This window comes from Malania oleifera, chromosome 7, assembly GCF_029873635.1.
Source record: "Malania oleifera isolate guangnan ecotype guangnan chromosome 7, ASM2987363v1, whole genome shotgun sequence".
Lineage (NCBI taxonomy): Eukaryota > Viridiplantae > Streptophyta > Magnoliopsida > Santalales > Ximeniaceae > Malania > Malania oleifera.
In genome coordinates, this window is record NC_080423.1 from 95,362,588 (window position 1) to 95,385,085 (window position 22,498).

The 22,498-nt window shown below is 39.1% G+C and overlaps 1 protein-coding gene across 3 annotated transcripts in view; it reads left to right on the forward strand.

Moving 5' to 3' along the window:
• Window positions 1–654: 654 nt before the first annotated feature.
• The window catches only part of LOC131159224 (CSC1-like protein At3g54510), a 91,024-nt gene continuing 69,180 nt past the window's right edge, over window positions 655–22,498 (forward strand). For all 3 annotated transcript variants that reach the window (XM_058113955.1, XM_058113956.1, XM_058113957.1), the window contains exons 1-2: window positions 655–1,014; window positions 14,655–14,795. In XM_058113955.1, coding sequence (XP_057969938.1) covers window positions 731–1,014; window positions 14,655–14,795 — 425 coding nt within the window. In that variant the 5' untranslated portion in view covers window positions 655–730. The remainder of the gene's footprint in view (window positions 1,015–14,654; window positions 14,796–22,498) is intronic.

Genomic DNA, 22,498 nt, shown 5'->3' on the forward strand with positions numbered 1-22,498 from the left:
ATGTAAAGGTTTGCTTTACTTAATCAATGTGAAATTCTTTATATAATATCCAAATTGGCTTTGATTGGTCAAATTATTTGCTCTATACAGTATTTTGATTTTGTGACTTTAAAATATAACTAAAACAAAAAATCTATATAATTTTTAGAACTTTGAATAAAATAATAGAAGTCATTCAACTATTTTACTATTTTAAAATTGTCATATTCAATAAGATTGCCTTTCGCATTAAAAATGAGTTGTAAAATAAAATAATTATAATAATAATTAGTTTCTATAATATTTTTAAAATTTTGATTTTCTAATTTTATATTTTATATTCAGTTAATTTATAATTTTTTATGGTAATATTAAATGGTTTTTAACTATTCTATTTTATGAATCCATAAAAAATTTACATTCATATATTTTATAATGACAATATTTATTAATTTTTCGAAAACCGAACCTAGGATTCCAAGCAATCCCAGTCCATTGGGCCTAGAGGCCCAACCTCCCTAACTTACACTGGGTTTCCAGTTGCAGGCCCGTGGTCAGACAATCCGCGCGGGTCCTCGGGTCTTCCGTAGCGTCAGCTATGCATGCCGGAACGGCCTCCTCCTATGCCCGCTTGCCACGTTCCAACACACCTGGCAACTGCCGCCACCTCTTCACTCTCTCTCTGTTCCTCTGAAGTTGGCAGCAAAAGCACAGTCCTGACTGAGCTCTCTCTCTGTCTAGGTTGGGAACGATGAAGACGGAGAGCTTATTGGCGTCTGCGGCGATCAACATCGGCATGTCGATGGTGATTCTCTCGCTGTTCTCGATTCTGAAGAAGCAGCCTTCCACCGCCCCCATCTACTACGCCCGTCTCCTCTCCCACCGCCTCCGCCTGCCACCCTTCCAGCCCCCCTCGCTCCTCCGCTTCCTCCCCTCCGTCTCATGGATTCCCCGCGCCTTTCGCGTCTCCGAAGACGAAATCATCGCCACCTCTGGCCTCGATGCTCTCGTCATCATCAGGCTTTTCAAATTTGGGTCAGTTCAATTCATTATATTACTTCTTTCTCTTAATTGATTTAATTGGATTGCTCATAACTTTATTTTTTGTCTATTTTTATGACTTTGCTAAATTCATTTTCTTTTATGTTCCTAGTATAATTAGAGTAAGTTGTTGAATGATCTACTAAAATATTTTTTTTTTTATAGAAATTTAAAATTTATTGGAGTGTTTATGAATATAAAAAGGAAAGTTCTATTGACAAATTAGTTTTTCACAATTACTTTAAAAAATATTACCTGATAGTTCACAATTAGTTTTTCACGTGTTAAATGACAAATTTATTTCTTGATTTTTATTTTACAATTGGAAAAAAAAAAGAAAAAAAAAAGAAATAGAGGCTAAATTTGTATGCCGTTATGGATTTTACTAGTAAAATTAGAGTAATTATTAGGTGCACCGTGTGTATAGACTCGACCAATCCTCCGTTGTCGCGGGAAGGAGTTTTCCTGGTTTGATATTCAACTTATTAGCACCGGGCCACTTTTGATATTGATGTTGATTTTTTATTGGCTTGGTATAATATTTTCTCATATAATACAATAACAAAAATAAAAAACAAAACCAAGCCTTAAGTCCCACTATTAAAATACATATAGACGTGCATCAAAGAAAAATAAATTGTACTTATGATTTATGAAATAGTTATGGTTTGTTTGATCTATACATTTTTATGTGTTAATGTTGTTATAGACTGCTTAACATTTTTATATATCATTATTATTCAACCAATAATTATGTGTAGGTATTTGAGGAAATGAAAAGTGAGTAGCAAAGTGTGAGTTTTTTTTTTTTTTGAAAATAGACATAGATAAAAAATAAAAAAAAGATATTGTTTATGCAATTTTTCAACCATTTGGAATGGAGGGTGTTGGACCACAACAAAATTTAACTCTTAATTTATGGAAATGAATTAGAAGCCCACACCCTCACTTGGACTCACAAGAAAAATACTCACACCCAAACTCACAAACACGCCCAATGACAAAGATTGGTGATCAGCGCCCACATAACACTCACTCTCTTGCGCTTACTAATTATACTTGTCTGATTTTCTTGCTCACAACATGCACAAACTTCTTTGTATGCACGCACACATGCACATACACATATAGCAATTGAATAAGTCGGTTGCCATTGCCAAACTGACTTGAGATGGTCATCTTGGATTTTTGTAGAGATAGAGAGAAATTCGTAGAGAGGCAGAGAGAGAAGTTTCTAGGAGAGAAATTTTCTAAACAGAGACTCACTGCTTGATGCAAACTTTAGAAACTTGTGGTCTTCAGCTAGCTAGGAAGTATCGCATTTTAACCCCATTAAGATGCTGCAATACTACAATCATGCATTTGTGGATTTTGTGGGCTAAGGTAGATAGGCATGACCAAGCAATTATAAACCTGTAGCTGGTGTGGCCAAAGTTAATGATTGGACTGGTTAAGGGATTGAGATCCTTGTTCCATGCATGTGTTAGAGCTGGCTAGTTCACCAGTTGTAGGTGCATTTTAATGTTGATAAATTCATATTTATGGGTGAATGCATCTTAGTAAAGGGAAATGTCTTTTGGAAATAAAAATACATATTCAATTTATTAAGTCATTGATTCATGAATTTCCAAGATTTGTGAATTTCAAATATTGATATCTAGAATGTACTTTTAATGTACACATGTACTAATTTATTTCAAAATAATTTCATATTAGTTAAGTTTATATATTGAAGATGGTTACATCTATAGACAGATCCTGTGGCATTAGTATTTCACTTCGTCTCATTTCAACATAATTATTTACTAACCTAAGTCCTAGAGAAATTGACTAACAAGGAAGAAAGTGTTGATTCTTAAGTGGAGCAACTCTATGGTTTAGAATCATATGATCTATGTGGGCATGTGTATTTTAAGGGAGACAAGTCAATGATTTCTTACTAGTTCATGGGCTAAGCATAAACAATAGAGGGCTTGAATCTCCTTAGGAGAGTGACATTGGATTCACATTTCTACTCAAATTATTTTTTATTGTTTTTTTAGATCCACTAAAAACGCAACACCAGCTAATTAACGAAGGCTAAAAGTTGTGTGTGTGTAAAAACAAAATAAATAAATAAGTATTTGTACTTGTGTCCTTATCTTGTCCCTTATATACAATGGACCAACGATATAGGATAATTGTTATAGTTGAGTAGCCTAGTCCAATTTTGTTTAATCGTAACTTGTGAAACAACCGCATCCTCAATGGAAAAATCCCTTATATACAATGTGTTGTGCCAGGCACCCCACTTGTGTCAAACACAAATACTACAATTATTGTTATTGAATATATAAGAAACTAAAGTAATGTAGAAACTAATAATAAAATAGTAAAAATAACAAGACAAGAAATTAACGAGGTTCAGTATAGAATTACCTACGTCCTTGGGCGCCGATGATCAATCCACTACTTCTTGATAAAGTACAACTTTGAGGTGTGTTTTACAAATGAAGAGTTGAGCTCTTTATATAGCTTCAAGCTCAAGTCCAAAAAATACTTCTTTCCAATGTGGGACAAATAATACAAAAAATTCAAAACAACTTTTTATACTAATGTGGAACTATTCTACCAATGTGGGACAAAAAACAACAAATCTCCACCTTGACAAATTTTTCAGTCACCAACATTTTCTGGAGTTCCACATTATTGGCGCCTTCAAAAAATATTCAGACTTGCAGGATATTGATCAAGTCCAAATAATGTTTGAATTTGATTGTTGTCACAATTTTGGTCAATATATCTGCGGGATTTTCAGTTGTCGCAATCTTCTGAAGAAGTATCTTGCCTCCATCAATAATATCTCGCATAAAATGAAACCGAATGTCGATTTGCTTCGTTCGTGCATGGTAGACTTGGTTCTTTGCCAAATGAATAGCACTCTGGCTATCACAGAACACAACAATATGCTTCTAAACAACTCCCAAATTTTCAAGTAAACCCTGCAACCAAATAGCTTCCTTAACAGCCTCTAAAGTTGCCATGTACTCTGCTTCTGTTGTAGATAAGGCAATGGTAGACTGTAAGGTAGACCTCCAACTCACTGGACTATTAGCAAATGTAAAAACATATCTAGTAGTTGATCGACGTTTATCCAAATCACCTGCAAAATTAGAATCTACATATCCAACAACACGTTGATCAATAGTATTATTTTTCTCAAATACTATACCAACTTCAATTGTATTCATAATATATCTCAAAATCTATTTCATAGTTTGCCAATGTCCTTTACCCGGATCATGCATATACCTGCTCATCATGCTAATAGCTTGTGAAATATTAGGTCTAGTACAAACCATTACATACATCAGACTACCAACAACACTTGCATAAGGAACCTATGACATATACTTACGTTCCTCATCTGATTTAGGAGATAAAGCCACACTAAGTTTGAAATGAGGAGTAAGAGGAGTGCTTACTGGTTTTGACTGCTCAAACATACCAAAACTCTATACTACCTTCTTTAAATACTGTTTCTGAGACAAACTAACTCTTCCTCTCATTCTGTCTCTGCGAATCTCCATGCCAAGTATCTTCTTTGCTTCACCAAGATCTTTCATCTTAAACTCTTGATTTAAGTGACTTTTCAACTTGTTGATTTCTTCCCTATTCTTTGAAGCTATCAACATATCATCAACATACAAGAGTAAATATATAAAAATCCTTTTTGTAGTCTGCGAAAATAAACTCAATGATCATGTTTATTTCTAATGTATTTCCAACCCATCATAAATTGATGAAATCGTTTGTACCACTGTCTTGGAGACTGTTTTAAACCATACAACAATTTACCCAGTTTACATACCCAATTTTCTTTTCCAGCAACCTGAAATTCATCTGGCTGAGTTATATAGATTTCCTCTTCTAAATCACCATGTAAAAATATAGTTTTTACATCGAGCTGAACTAGTTCAAGATCAAATTGTGCTACCAAAGCCAACAAAATTCGAATGGAAGAATGTTTAACAATTGGAGAAAATACCTCATTATAATCAATGCCTTCCTTCTGTGCGTAGCCCTTAGCTACCAATCTAGCTTTGTAGCGAACATTATTTGTATCTACAAATTCTTCTTTCTTTACATAAACCCATTTGAACCCATTTGCAACCAATTGCTTTCTTACCCTTTGGCAGCTGGGCTAGCTCCCAAGTCTGATTCTGATGAAGAGACTGCATTTCTTCATCCATCGCTTTTTTCCACTTGTCTGATTTAGAGTTCCTCATTGCTTCTTTGGAAGTGTAAGGAACATTATCATCCACAACTGGAAGTGCATAGGCCACCATATCAGTATACCGAGCAGGTTTTCGAATTTCTTATCTTGGCCTCTGAGAAACAATTGATTCTTGTTGTTGTGAAGATTCTCGAATTGAAATCTCTTCTTCTTGTACACTATTCCCCACCGTAACTGGAGAGTTACCTTGTGTAGTCTCATTTCTCATTAGGTTTCCCAAAATTGTCTCAACCTCCACCTGTTGTTGAGTACCACTGGTCTTCTCTTCAATTCGTGACTCCTTGCGTATTGTTTTCTTCATCATCGTAAGTTCATCAAAAGTCACATCCCTACTTAAAATCATTTTTTTCGTCTCTAGACACCAAAGATGGTATCCTTTGACTCCTACACTTATCCCCAAGAATATTGCTTTCTTGACTCTTGGGTCTGACTTAGATTCTTTAATATGATAATAAGCCATAGTACGAAATACATGTAAAGAATCATAATTACTAGCAGACTTTTCATACCATACCTTATAGGGTGTTTTTCTTCCTATTGCAGATGATGGTAGACGATTGATGAGATGACACGCATACCTAACAGCCTCAGCCCAAAACCTTTTGTCTAACCCAACATTAGACAACATAAATCGAACTTTCTCTAGCCAAGTCCAATTCATGCGCTCTGCCACCCCATTCTACTGTGGTGTATCTCAAACTGTAAAGTGTCGAGCAATACCTTCATCCTGACATACCTTCATAAATGGGTCACTTGTGTATTCACCACCATTATCTGATCTAAGCCGTTTAATCTTTTTGCCAGTTTGAGTTTCAACTAATTTTTTCCACTTAAGGAAAATATCACACACTTCATTTTTATGCTTCATAAAATATACCCAAACTCTTCTGGAAAAATCATCAACAAAAGTGACAAAATAATGCATACCACCCAACGAAACCATTTTTGCGGGCCCCCATACATCTGTATGGATGTAGTCTAAAATACCTTCAGTATGGTGGATTGCAGTGCCAAATTTCACTTTAGTCTGTTTTCCCAGAATGCAATGCTCACAAAATTCAAATTTGCACACCTTTGCACCCTTTAACAAACCTCGCTTAGCTAATTGTTGTAAGGATTTTTCTCCTGCATGTGTTAATCGCATATTCCATAAACTGGTTGTATCTAAACTTGTGTTTTTCTTAGAAACAAGAGCTGCTGAGCCAATAACTGTATTGCAGTGTCAAATTTCACTCTAGTCTGTTTTCCCAGAATGCAATGCTCACAAAATTCAAATTTGCACACCTTTGCACCCTTTAACAAACCTCGCTTAGCTAATTGTCGCAAGGATTTTTCTCCGGCATGTGTTAATCGCATATTCCATAACCTGGTTGTATCTAAACTTGCATCTTTCTTAGAAACAAGAGTTGCTGAGCCAATAACTGTACTACCTTGTAAATAATACAAGTTATTTTTCCTTATTCCTCATCACCACCAGCGCACCTGATTTAATCTTTAAGGATCTTTAAGGCACCCAATGAAATCAAATTCTTCTTTAGGCTTGGAACATACCTAACATCAGTCAAAGTCTTAATAGTTCCATCTTGACATTTCAACTGTATTGATCCTATTCCAATTATTTTACAAGTATTATCATTTCCTGTAAAACCAACCCCACCATCTAATTCTTCAAAATTAGAAAACCATTCCCCATTGGGACACATGTGATAGGAACAACCAGAATCCAAAATCCACTCACCAAAATAATGTGACGAAGATGTTCTAACAAGAGAAAAATCTGACTTACTTCTATCATCATTGGCTATATTGGCATTAGAATGTGCTTTGCCTTTATTCTTCTGCTGTAATTTAGGGCAATCTTTCTTCCAATGCCCTCTCTCACGACAAAAGGCGCATTCATCTTTAGCAGGTCTCCCACGAGATTTACTCCTCTCATGAGATTTACTTTTCCTTCCAGGCATACAACTCTGAGAACGTCCCCTTATTGTTAATGCTTCTGTTGTTTTCTTATGGACCCTCTGATCCTTCTTTCTGCATTCAGTACTAATCAATGCAGTACAAACATCATCATAAGTAACTTTATCTTTCTCATACAGTAAAGTGGTGGTCAAATGTTCATAATCATCAGGGAGAGAATTCAGTAACAATATGGTTTTATCCTCATCTTTCACCTTTTCATCCAAATTTAACAAATTAGCCAAAAATTTTTTGAAAGCATTTATGTGGTCATTAATCGAAATACCTGGTTGATACTAGAAGCGAAACAATTTCTTTTTCAAATGAAGCCGATTTTCCAGACTCTTGGTCATAAATGTATCTTCCAATGTCTTCCACAATTTCTTTGCAGATGTCTCCCTCATAACACAATATTTTTTATTTTTAGCGAGACACAGACGAATCGTACCACATGCCTGACGATTGATCTTTTCCCAATCTCTGTCACCCATATCTATTAGTTTATCATCCAAAGCAATATCTCGTTCTTGCTGATACAAGATGTCCATCACCTCACATTGCCACATACCAAAATTATTGGTACCAACAAATTTCTCCACCTCAAACCGAGCATTAGCTATCGTCTTCGATGATGATGTCAAAGCCGAAGGGGTTGGAGTTCGTGTGGACAAAGTTTCTTCTACCGGTGTAGTAGTTTCTACCATCTTCTATATATTCAATAGCAACCAACAAAGCAAAAGGCCTAGGATGAATAGTACGTACTAACTGTGTCTACTTTGTTTTATCCTATGAAATTCCACTTTGACTAGGCCGACCTCCAGGGAGGGACTGAGCTGCAATGGTCTCTGAGCACTCGCTTAGACAAGGTATTTCTTAGTCATCAAACATGGAATCAAGGATCCTAACAGAGGAACACCTCTGTATCGACACTATTCAACCTAGCTCTGATCTTAATTGTTGTGCTGGGCACCCCACTTGTGCCAAACACCAATATTACAATTATTGCTATTGAATATATAAGAAATTAAAGTAATGCATAAACTAATAATAAAACAGTAAAAAGAATAAGACAAGAAATTGACGAGGTTCGGTATAAAATTACCTACGTCCTCGGGCGCAGATGATCAATCCACTACTTCTTGACAAAGTACAACTTTGAGGTGTGCTTTACAAATGAAGAGTTGAGCTCTTTATATAGTTTTAATTTCAAGTCCAAAAAACACTTCTTTCCAATGTGGGACAAATAATACAAAAAATTCAAAACAACTTTTTATACTAATGTGGAACTATTCTACCAATGTGGGACAAAAAACAACACAATGGACCAACGATATAGGATAATTGTTATAGTTGAGTAGCATAGCCTAGTTTTGTTTAATTGAAACTTGTGAAACAAGCACATCCTAAATGGAAAAATGTACCACGACTACAAGGAACCTAAGGCATGTTTGTTATTTCATTAACCGTTTCTATATAGAAAAAGATCCATTAATAGGTAAGAGAGAGAATACAAATATAGGAGAATATGACTTGTTCCTAAAAACAATCAAACAAGTTGTTAAGATTTGATTAAAGTGAATGAACTAACTTGAAGATAGGTCTCTCCCTCTATTTATAGTCAAATTATATACTCTCCCTCTATTTATAGTTCAAATTAAATATGTTCTAATGACAATAATACCCTTACTAACTCTCACTAATTAACATACTAACACACTTAATAATAATAATTCTAAAAGACATAAATAACCTCTAACACTCCCCCTCAAGTTGGACCATAAACGTTGTATGCTCCTAACTTGTTACAAATGAATTTAACACGAGCACCCCCCAATGCTTTGGTACACAAATCAGCAAGCTGCATATTTGACTTCACATAAGTGGTAGTAATGAGTTTCTAGCCTTCTGCACAAGTTTCTCCTGAACAAAGTCGCAATCAACTTCAATGTGCTTCGTCTGCTGATGAAAGACCGGGTTGGAGGCATTATGAAGAGCAGATTGATTGTCATACATCAACTTTATAGGCTAAGAGTGAGAAATATCCAATTCTTCCATCATATTCTTCGACTAGAAAAGTTCACAAGCAGTGTGAGTCATAGCTCTATATTTTGATTTAGCACTTGACCTTGTCACAACAGCTTGTTCTTACTCTTCCAACAAACTAAATTACCACCAACCAAGATACATTACTAAGTTATGGATCTCCAGTCGAAAGGCGACCCAGCCCAATATGCATCTGTATATCCATGTATACTCTCTTGGGTGCACCTTTGAGATATCTTCATATGCGAATTTTTGCGTCCCATTAACTTGTTCTCAGAGAATCTAGAAATTGATTCACAACACTTATTGCAATAGAAATATCCAGCTGAGTGACTATGAGATAATTCAACTTTCCAACAAGTCTCTGGTATTGTCTAGGATTAGGTAGCAAATCACCCATATTCGGCACTAACTTGCTGTTAGAATCCATGGGTATATCAACCAGTTTAGATCCCAACAATCTAATTTTATCCAACAGATCAAGAACATACTTCCTCTGTGACAAAATAGTTCCCATACGGGATCTAGATACTTCTATACCCAAGAAGTATTTCAATAGTCCCAAATCTTTGATTTGAATTTTAGTTTGTAGAAAAAGTTTGAGACTCTAAATACCTTTATCCGAGCAGAAGAAAATGGAATTATGCGCTTAGGCAGAGGGAGAGGTAGTGACCCTCAGATCACCTATAATAACAATATCATCCACATAAACAACAAGAAGGATCCTATTTAATGAAGTATGACGATAAAACACATAATGATACACAACACACTGTCGAAGACCGAACTCAAGTGCTACAACACTGAAACAACCAAACCATGCTCTAGGAGACTGTTTTAAACCATATAAAACCTTTTTGAGTTGATACACCAAGCCTGATTCCCCCGAAGCAACCAACCCAAGTGGTTGCTCCATATAAACCTCCTCCTCAAGGTCATTACGCAAGAGGCATTTTTCCCATCTAATTGATGCAGGGGTCAGTGACAAGAAGTAGCCAAGGAGATGAATAGACATATTGATGTAAGTTTGGTAACAGGAGAAAAAGTATCAGAATAATATAGACTATATACGTGAGTGTATCTCTTAGCAACAAGATGGGCCTTTAGACGAGCCATAGAACCATTAGGGTTGACTTTCACAGTGTAAACTCAGCGACAACCAACTACACGAACCAAGTCCCAAGTGCCATTGTCATGTAAATCATTCATCCCTTCAACCATAGCATCCCTCTATCCAGAATGGGCTAAGGCTTCCAAAATAGATTTAGGAAAGATAGTAGATGATAGAGCAGTAATGAAATAATAATAGGAGGGTGATAAGGAGTCATAACAAACATAGTTGGAAATGGAATGTTAAGTACATGTGCGTTTACCTTTCCAAACAGCAATAGGAGGATCAACATCACGAGGAGTATGATCATTAGATGAGGAAATCAAAGGCATGGTAGTAGAAGTGAAAGGGGACTCTTTTCCTTGGAGTCGCCATTGTAAATACACCTGGAAATGAGGATGATCAAGATGATGAGAAGGACTTAAGCTACATGGAGACTTAGATGGTTGGTTGGGCAAGGATAGCAAAGTAGAGGCTAGAAGATTAGGCGAAGGAAGAGACTCATTGAGCTCAGAAGCACTCAGTGATTGGGTTTAGTAAGGCGTAGACTCAAAGAAGGTAACATCAACACAAAAAAAGAAGCAATGCAACACAAGATTATAATAACAATATCCCTTTTGACTATACAAGTGGCCTAGAAAGACACATTTTATAGCACGAGGATCCAACTTATCCACCCTAGGAGTTAGTTGATGAACAAAGGACACACACCAAAATATATGAGGAGGGAGAGAAAATAAAGGTGAATTAGGAAAGAAAGTGGAGTAAGGAATTTTACCACTAAGAACAGAGGTTGGCATTCTATTGATCAGATAACAAGCAGTAAGTACAACATCACTCTAAACACACATGCATTTGATAAAGTTATGTGAGAATGATTTCAAGAAGATGTCTATTTTTCCTCTCTGTAACCCCATTTTGTTGAGGAGTGAGTGTACAGGATGATTGATGAACAATACCAAACTAAATCGTATAAATAGTGAATTGTACACTGAAATACTCTTTAGCATTATCACTTCAAAGTATTTGAACTGGCAAACAAATTTGAGTCTTTATTTCATAGCAAAAGGCACAAAACACATCAAATAACTCAAAACAATCTGTTATTAAATATAACCAAGTCATTCTTGAATAATCATCCAAAAAGGTTGCAGAGTATTGGAAACCCAACTTGGACACAACCCTACTAGGAACCCAAACATTAGAATGAACTAACATAAAAGGGCTTGCAGCCCATTTATTGATTCAAGAAGCGAAAGGAACATGATGGTGCTAAAGGAACATGATGGTGCTTTCCCTATTGACAAGACTCATAAGCCGGACTAGACCCAAAACTCAAACCACGAACAAGACATAACTTTTCTAATGAAGGATGACCAAGGCGACAATGAATCTGGAAAGGTGTGGCAGCCGTAGTGCAGGTAGTAGAAGGACAGCGACTCAAAGTGATGGAGTCCACTAGCTCCACGCCCTCCGCCGATTGTCTTCCTTATCTTCAAATCTTGAATAACTACAGAATCAAGGAAGAATGTCACTGAACAATTCATTGATTTAGTAATTTTGCTAACAGACATAAGATTGAAGGGAAATTTAGGAATATATAAAATTGAAGGAAGAGAAATAGAAGAAGTGGGATTTATAGTCCCAATTTCCTTGACTGCAGTGGTGCATCCATCAGCAAGAGTTTGCAAGATATTGAAGAGTAGAGAAGAAGTTAGGTATACCTGTGATATGATCAATGGTAGCGGAGTCTATAACCCAAGGACTAGGACGAGAAGTATTGGATGATAGGCATACTATGGGATTACTTGTTTAGGCAAGAGATGCAATGGGAAGAGAAGCTTGTTCTAACGCTTGATATTACTGGGACATGGAAAACTCTTCCTCTGATGTGGACATAGTACATTGCCGGCCTCAATGGTGTGGATTCAATGGTGGCTGCATTGGCTGCCCCCAAAGGTGTGAAGTCGATGGTGGTTGCATTAGCAACGTGAAAAGGTTTACCACAGAGATCCCAACACTGCTCAATAGTATGATTACTCTGTCCACAATGAGTGCACTTGTGAGGACTACCTCTACCTCATCCGTCTCTACCATCATGACTACTCGAACCACCTCGATAACTTTTGCGGTTGTGTGGTAAAGAACTAGAATAACCGTTTGTAGCAAAGACTATCCTCTTTGGGCTAGATGCAAGAGTAGGAGAATGCATGCTAAAGGAAGCATGAAGGAAACGAGAATAAACATCGGAAAATGATGGCAGCTCGGCACTACTAAGTTTCTGTGACCGGATTTCCTCAAACTCGGGTCTCAAGCCTGCTAGAACACGAAGAACCTTCAACTGCTCCCTCTGCTTCTGCATCTCATAAACATTGGCAGTCATAGGTTACACAACATTAAGCTCCTCATGAATTCGCTTCATCTCTCCAAAATAGTCTGCAATAATCCTATGTTTTTGTTGTAAGTGAAAGTACTCCTGGGATAAATCATACATACGTCATACGTGTTATGTTACTAGAGTATAGAAGTTTGATATAATCCCAAATCTCCTTGCATGTATCTAGATGCTTACACATCTGTGCAATCTGTGGCTCTATAGAATTCCATAAGAGGGAAGCAATCAAGGCATGTTCTTGAACCCACATGTCTTTTTTCTTCTCAATAGAAGGATTAGATTGGAGCAAGTGATCAAATTTTCCTAATCCTGCTAAATAAACCCAAACAACTTTAGGCCATTGAACATATTTCTTTCCATCCAACTTTTGAGTCGTTATTTGTGGCAGTAATGTAGGAAACAAATTTTTGGGATTCATAGATTCCATCCAACACTCATAAATTAGGTACCGCACCAATGTCAAAAAATAAGAACAACCAAAACTAATCAGGACAAATTTTGTGTATGTTGCATGTATAGCATGGTTTTAAATAAAGGCCGTGACCGTTACGTAACGCCGTTACGTAAAGGTTTTTTGGGTTACCGATACCGTTACACACCGCGAAATCGGTGGGAAGAAAAATCACGGCCGTAGCGGCCGTTACGGACCGCGACCATTATGTAAAGGCCGCTACGGCCGTTATGTAACCGCTACAGGACTGTTACACCAAAAAAATATTTTATTTTTTACTTTTTCTTCTCACTTTTTCTCTCTCTTTCATATATCATTCTCAATATACCAAGTGGCAAGGGGGAAAAAATTATAATGAGGATGACAATGATACAAAATTTACTTTTTCTTTAAATACTCACAATAGATGCATTAATTAACAATTTCAAAATACTAACTTGTTAGGAATTTTTTTTTTTAATAATATTAGTAATGTGATATTTATGTTCTTTATTTTTCAACTTCAACCTTTTTTCTTTTCTAACTATTTTATATTTATATTATTCGTATGTCTTATGTGTCTAATAGATTAATGGAGTGTATAATGTATTTTATTTTATTAATTCATTTAGCACACATAAGAATTTATCACAGATAAGAACAATGAGAAGTATAAATACGCACACACACGTAATTTTCTATCAATGATGGTTTAAAACAAATGTAAACTTGTTGCCCTTACCAAATAACTTAGTTACTCGAACTAAAGGGTCCAAAATACACTAAAACCCTTTCTAAGAATGGCCAAAAGCTTCAAACATGCAAGTACGCTAATATGCACAAGGTTGTGCGTGCTTCAAAAAAATTCACGGCCATTACACCCGCTTCCCGTTATGTAACACCTACTACCCCTGCTTCCCGTTACACCTGTTACCGTTACGTTACGCTACCCGCTACCGCGATTTAAAACCATGATGTATAGTTTGTTGGGCTTTGTGGAGCCTAGTTGCGTTTGATCCGGATGTTGTTTAATTGAGAGATTTCTATCCTAAGGCTTAGTCCATGGAGCGAAGGCTTGGGCCGAAATTTTTTGGGCTTGTTTTGTAGCCCATTGCTGTGCGCAGGATATTAATTCGCTATTATGGTGATTAGAGTTAGTGGTGGCCGTCACACTGAGAGAGAGAGAGAGAGTGAGAGAAAAATTGTATGGCACACTCTCTGTATTTTCTTCCTGATAATAGTGAAATCCCTGCAACTCTGTGGACGTAGGCAAAATTTTCGAACCACATAAATATTGTCTTGTGCATGTGATTGATTTTTTTTTTTTGGTGTGTGTTTCTCTCTATTTTGTTTCTCGCAGGATTTGGGAATTTTGTATTAATTTCCCTACATATTTTCATTGACTCCAAGTGTGTTTTTGCAGCATCAATTTCTTTACGGTGTGTTCTGCTGTTGGATTGTTGGTACTTCTCCCAGTCAATTATCTTGAAGGGGCACCTGCAAGTTCAAGTTCCAACTGCATGGATTCTTTTACAATATCCAATATTAGTAGAGGATCCAACAGGTGACTGGCTAATTTTCATGTGAAACCCTTAGAAAGAATAGAAAACCATGGAAATCGCAGCATTTCAGTGCTCTTATATACATATATGTGTGTGTGTGTGTGATATAATTTACTGCTCATATGGAAAGATGATAGGAGTCTTGTTTTTTTTTCTTTAATTAATGAGATTAAAAAAATTTGCAGTTTTTTTGGAGAAAATATGTTCATATGTTTCACTGTGCAAATAGCTTCTGAAACTTTTTACAAGAAATTTAAGATCATATTGCATGGTCTTTGACTTAAATCACTGAATTGATTACTATTCATGAAACAAAACTGTCATCATTTTCTACTGGTTGCTATATTACCTGTTTTTGTTGGTACTGTACACCATTTTAGTTATTATCTTCTATACTATGTATATATTTTGACTCAAAGAAATTTCAAACCATCTAATTCAAATGCAAGAGGTTAATTGCCTTGTGCTGATGAAGTTAGGGCAAACATCAAGTGAAGTTTGAATTACCGCAATGGATTTTGTCATGAATAAGGTCGGAGATACCGACCATAAGGGAATCTGAGCAGATCGAAGGGCTCGGATGAGGTGGTTAGCTACAGGGGAGCTCGAACAGAAAGGGTCCGAGCTGATCGTCAGATTGAAGATGCAGGGTAGGTTGAAGGGCTCGGAAGAGGCGGTTCGTTATAGGGGAGCTTGAACAGAGGGCTTGAGGGTTCAGACGAAATGACTGGGTGCAGGGGAGCTCGGACCGAGGGTTCAGAGCTGAGGTTGGCAGAAGTGGGCGCAGGGGAGCTCGGACTGAGAGTCCGGAGCTGAGGTTGGTAGAAGAAGGCGCAAGGGAGCTCGGCTCAGATTGGCAGAAGTGGGCGCAGGGGAGCTCGGACTGAGGGGTCGAAGCTGAGGTTGGTAGAAGAAGCCGAACCGAGTGGGGAGCTGGGGCAGGTCGGCCACTTGCGGGTCAGCTCTTCGCAGCCCGAGTCGTCCTGGGCCGAGGCATGGCAGGGCTGGGGCTGGGCCGAACTGCAGTAGAGCACATGGGGTATTTCCAGAATAGTAGTTAGAGTTTGTTATGTATAAAGCTAGGGGTCAACGGGAATACAGGGGGGTAGAAAATTGGGAATCAATTTGTTTTTCTGTTTCTGGAGAGTGGCTCTCTCGAGCCAGCCAACCTGTTCTTTCTTATTTCCATTTCCTTGTATGCATTGAGGTATTCAATTCAGTTTATCTCTGTAATTTCGTTCCCTTGCAAGTAATTCATTCAATCAAGGAATTATCACTCACGTGAGTTCATTACAAATTGTGTTGAGTTGATTCCATTTCAAGTGGGTTCATTACAATTGGTATCAGAGCCAAACTCCTACCACCATGGGAGAGGGAACTCGCATGAACCAGATGTTGGAGTCCATCGCTGCCCTGAGGAGATTACAAGAAGAGCAGCAATCACTCAAGCCGAACAGCAGAAGCAACTCAACACCGTGACTCAACAGTTAGGAGCTCTCTCCGATGCTGTGAAGAATCTCGGCAAGCAGAAAATCGACTAGGAAGGGCCAGGAGAGACATCGAGCCACGACTTTGGATACCAACAACATGAGAGCTTCAATGGGGAGCAACACAGAGCAGGTATTCAAACTAAAATGGTGAGAGTTGATTTCCCTAGATTCAATGGTTCGGATCCAGCAGGTTGGCTCTATAGGGTCAATCATTTTTTCCTGTTTCATGAAACTCCACCCCATCAAAGGGTTCTGTTGGCCTCCTTCCACATGGAGGACAAGGCTTTAATCTGGTTCCAGGACCTGGAGAGGTCTGGTCTATTAACGAGCTGGGAGGCATTCGAACGAGCCTTGCACACCCGGTTTGGAGTCGCTCCTTATGACGACCCGTTGGAGCAGTTATCCAACCTAAAACAAACCTCCACTGTAACCTCATTCAAGGAACGGTTCGAGGAATTGTCCAATAGAGTCAGAGACCTTGATGAAGGCCACCGGCTCAGTTTGTTCATGGGGGGATTGAAGGAGGAGATTAGGTGGGCAGTGAAACTCTTGAACCCAATCAATGTTCACATGGCTTATGGCAAGGCACGGATACAAGAAGAAAACCTCCTAGCGACTAAGAAGTATATCATACCCAAGCACTCTGCCCCATCTCATCACCTGGCTGTGACCAAACCAGCAGCCAAACCGAACACTCAGGTCCACAAATACTCCCCGGAGCAGATAAGAGAAAAGAAAAGCAAGGGGTTATGTTTTAATTGTGATGCCAAATGGCATCCAGGGCATAAATGTGGGGCTGCTAAACTTTTCTTGTTGGAAGGAAATGAGCTCAACTGTTTTAACGAGGAGGAGGAATCCCCTGAGTTCGTAGGGCATGATTGTTCGGGAGAGGCAGGGTTGGAGCAACAACCGGGAGAGGACAAAGTGGAAATTACCCTACACGCCCTGACGGGATCCCCTCACTCTAAAACAATGAGAGTGGTTGGTTGTGTTAGGGGACAATCCTTTGTGATACTGGTAGATACAGGAAGCACTCACAATTTTATTGATCCAGCTCTGGTCAGGAGACTTAAGCTGACCTTGGATAGTGGGGAGAAGGTGAAGGTGAAAGTAGCCAATGGAGAGGAGATCCGGTGTGAGGGAAGATGCCCAGCAGTAGCTTTGTGGTGCAAGGGACTAGATTTGAAGCTGATATGTACTCCCTGGTTTTAGGGGGCTGTGATATTGTATTGGGAATTCAGTGGCTCAGTATGCTGGGCGAAATCATGTGGAATTTTGTAGAACTTACTATGAAGTTCCACCATAATGGCCAAACTGTTTGTTTGAAAGGACTCACTTCCCAGGCGTTAGTGGAAGAAGGAGTGGAGGGAAAACTCTCTTGCTTGGAGAGAAAGGGAATCCTGCTACAACCATTGGAAGGGATAAAAGAAGAGGCAATGGACAGCATCTCCCCGCCTCTAACCTCCCTATTGGAGGAATTTCAGCAAGTCTTTGCAGAGCCTAGTTGATTACCGCCCATTAGGTCATGTGACCATGGGATCACCTTTAAGGAGGGAACTTCTCCTATCAGTGTAAGACCCTATAGATATCCTTATTTTCAAAAAGAGGAGATAGAAAGGATTGTTCGGGAGCTGTTGGAGTTAGGAACCATACGGCCGAGCCATAGTCCTTACTCCTCTCCTGTTTTGCTGGTAAGAAAGGCCGATGGCACCTGGAGAATGTGTGTGGACTATCGTGCTCTGAACCAGGTTACCATTAAGGATAAATTCCCTATGCCTGTGATTGAAGAGCTGCTGGATGAGCTACATGGGGCTGAGGTCTTCTCAAAACTGGATCTGAGATCCGGGTATCATCAGATAAGGGTAAGGGCAGAGGACATCCCTAAGACCACTTTCCGGACACACGAAGGACACTACGAGTTTCTCGTAATGCCCTTTGGACTGACCAATGCACCATCAACCTTCCAAGGTTTGATGAATGAGGTATTCCGACCACATCTTAGAAAATTCATTCTGGTTTCTTTGATGACATTCTGGTGTACAGAAAATCTATGGAAGAACACCTCAACCACCTAAGAACGACCTTACAAATTCTACTTGATCAACAACTGTTTGCCAAAAGAAGTAAATGTAAATTTGGCTGTCGAGAGGTGGAGTATCTAGGACATTTGGTATCGGGTAGGGGGGTGAGAGCAGATCCCTACAAATTACAAGCTATGATTGACTGGCCTTCACCTAAGACTCTCAAGGCTCTAAGAGGGTTCCTAGGTTTGATCGGGTATTACAGAAGATTCATTAAGGGGTATGGAGCCATAGCCGCACCTTTGACCAATTTACTTAAGAAAAATGGGTTCCAATGGAACGAGGAAGCTGAGAAGGCTTTTAGGGAGTTAAAGTAGGCCATGTCTACTCCCCCTGTTCTAGCCCTACCTGACTTCACGAAGAAATTCACAATTGAATGTGATGCATCAGGCAAGGGGATTGGGGCTGTACTCATGCAACAAGGGCAGCCCATAGCATACTTTAGTCAAGCCCTGAAGGGCAGAACCCTTCTCATGTCAACCTATGAGAAAGAATTGGTAGCTTTAGTGACAGCAGTTAAGAAGTGGAGACCATATATCTTAGGGCTGCCATTCATTGTCAAAACAGATCAACAGAGTTTAAAATTCATGTTGGAACAAAGAATGGGTACTCCTGTGCAACAGAAGTGGATCACTAAACTACTGGGATATGATTTCATAGTACAGTACAAAAGGGGGCAAGAAAATCGAGTAGCAGATGCTCTGTCTAGAAAAGATTCAGAAGGTGACACCCTCAACCCAACAGACGATCACGCAACAAACAATGAGGCTAGTATAATGGTTATTTCTATCCCCACGCTTGGGTGGATAGAAGATTTAAAAGCCTCATATGCTGAAGACGCTGAAATACAAAATATCCAGCAACAAATCCATTCGGGCACACTAGTAGAAGGGTTCACTTTGAGGGATGGATTATTATTTTATAAGGGTAAGCTGTTTATAGGCCGAAATGAATAGATCAAGCAACAAGTGTTACAAACAGTTCATGGCAATGCAGTAGCAGGACATGAGGGATATGAAAAGACAATCCAAAGAGCCAGAAGAGATTTCTATTGGCGTCGCATGAAGAGAGAAGTTAAGCAGTTCATCAAGGAATGCCCCATTTGTCAGCAAATGAAAGGAGAAAATACTTACCCCATAGGCTTACTACAGCCACTTCCTATTCCAGGAGAGGTGTGGACAGATCTCAGCAAGGATTTCATAGAAGGTTTACCCCCTTCACATGGAAAAGATGTCATTCTAGTCATGGTAGACCGGCTCTCTAAGTATGCTCATTTCCTACCTCTAAGTCATCCATACACGGCAAGTCAAGTAGCACAGAGTTTCATTCAGAACATTTTCAAGTTACATGGCATGCCAAGATCAATTATCTCCGACAGGGGAACCACATTTTTAAGTAAAGTCTGGCAAGAACTCTTTAGTCTACAAGGAGTCCAACTGAAATTCAGTACGGCTTACCATCCACAGACGGACGGCCAAACAGAGGTGGTGAACAAGTGCTTGGAAGGATACCTTAGGTGTTTTGTGGGAGATATGCCAAAAAATTAGGTGAAGCTCTTACCATTAGCTGAATATTGGTACAATACATCTTACCACACCTCGGCGAAAACTACCCCCTTCCAGATTGTGTATGGTGTACCACCACCATCCTTGATCAGCTATATCCCGGGGACCACCAAGGTGGCAATGGTAGATGAGTACCTCAGGGATAGGGAGGTCACCCTAGATCTCCTTAAACATAATTTGCAACAAGCGCAGCAGCGAATGAAAAAGTATGCTGACCTAAAGAGAAGGGAACGAAAGTTTTCAGTAGGCGACTGGGTGTACCTTTGACTCCAACCTTACCGACAAACAACCGTAGCAGTTCGGCGGAGCTTGAAATTGTCACCAAGATTCTACGGACCCTTTCGGGTGGTACAAAAAATTGGAGAAGTAGCCTACTGACTGGAACTCCCAGAGGAAACCCAGATCCATCCGGTTTTTCATGTATCTCAGCTCAAGCCACATCTTGGGGCATCTGCTCGGGTAAACCCACGGCTTCCCCCCACAGATTCCCATGGAACCCTCAGCCCAGAGCCGGAAGAGATCTTAGAACGGCGTGTGAAAAAAAGGGGGAACCTTCCAGCAACAGAGATACTAGTTCGGTGGGAGGGACAGGAGAAGGAAGAGGCGACATGGGAGTGGTACCACATGATGAAGGAGAAATTCCCTCACCTTGTGGGCAAGGTGCTCTGAAGGGGAGGGTATTGTCATGAATAAGGTCGGAGATACCGACCATAAGGGAATCTGAGCAGATCGAAGGGCTCGGATGAGGTGGTTAGCTACAGGGGAGCTCGAACAGAAAGGGTCCGAGCTGATCGTCAGATTGAAGATGCAGGGTAGGTTGAAGGGCTCGGAAGAGGCGGTTCGTTACAGGGGAGCTCGAACAGAGGGCTTGAGGGTTCGGACGAAATGACTGGGTGCAGGGGAGCTCGGACCGAGGGTTCAGAGCTGAGGTTGGCAGAAGTGGGCGCAGGGGAGCTCGGACTGAGAGTCCGGAGCTGAGGTTGGTAGAAGAAGGCGCAAGGGAGCTTGGCTCAGATTGGCAGAAGTGGGCGTAGGGGAGCTCGGACTGAGGGGTTGGAGCTGAGGTTGGTAGAAGAAGCCGAACCGAGTGGGGAGCTGGGGTAGGTCGGCCACTTGCGGGTCAGCTCTTCGCAGCCCTAGTCGTCCTGGGCCGAGGCATGGCAGGGCTGGGGCTGGGCCGAACTGCAGTAGAGCACATGGGCCGAACTGCAGTAGAGCACATGGGGTATTTCCAGAATAGTAGTTAGAGTTTGTTATGTATAAAGCTAGGGGTTAGCGGGAATACAGGGGGGTAGAAAATTGGGAATCAATTTGTTTTTCTATTTCTGGAGAGTGGCTCTCTCGAACCAGCCAACCTGTTCTTTCTTATTTCCATTTCCTTGTATGCATTGAGGTATTCAATTCAGTTTATCTCTGTAATTTCGTTCCCTTGCAAGTAATTCATTCAATCAAGGAATTATCACTCACGTGAGTTCATTACAAATTGTGTTGAGTTGATTCCATTTCAAGTGGGTTCATTACAGATTTTTTATTACCATAACTTGGAAAGTGAACATTGGAAAAAATGAAGGATCCTGATGAGTTTGACTTGGAAGATTTTATTTTTGTGCTTTTAAGCTTCCATCGTCGAGCATTGAATTTTGTTTTGTGTGGGTACCTTGTTCTTCGACCAGCAGAGATAAGATTTCCACTCTTACTGTAGCTTGAATTAGTTGGGATGGTTACTTAGTTCTAGTTTTGTAGAGGTCCAGCAAGCCTCCATTTTCTTTCAACATGCATAGGAAATTTATAATTTTCTATTTTTCCAATATAATTCACTTATGGATGAGTACGTGAACAAGTCATCACATGTACTGAAATTCTGTGAGTCTGCATTTAAACAGGCCATATTTGTGCAGCGTGTCTGAAAAACTGTATAAGCCTTGGGAATAAATGTTTCAGGGCATGTTGTTTGACTGTTTCACCTAATCTGGTACTATCTCAAAAATAGCTGCCTTTGGGTCTTTATCATTTATTTGCCCACCAATCTTACCTGCAGTTTTGTAAAGTTAATGACTCCATTATTTTAAGCTTATGTTTTTTTCTTTTATCTTGAGTTTTTGAATAAACATGGAGTTTTTTTGGAGATGCGGTAATATTAGCTAACCCGTCTTTTTTTTTTTTCCTTATATATCATGGTCCAAAGTTAAAAGTAAAAAGTGTTACATGAAATGAGAACAGTCCAACCTGCTTAATTAGTTTTTCACAAATATGATCTGCAAGGTTGTACTTCTAAAAGTAAAAATATTTGCCTGCAAGCTAATTATAAATTGATGAATTTGAGCAGACACACTGCTGAGTTACATATTATTTATGCATAAAGAATAAACTCTGTTTTTGACTCTGTTAATGATTATTTTAGTCTTTTAGTATTATTATGGACACACTGCTGACTTACATATTATTTATGCATAAAGAATAAACTCTGTTTTTGAATCTGTTAATGGTTATGTTAGTTTTTAGTATTATTAAGTATGTTAGTGTTATGTTAATTAGTGAGAGTTAGTAAGGGTATATTTGTCATTGGAAT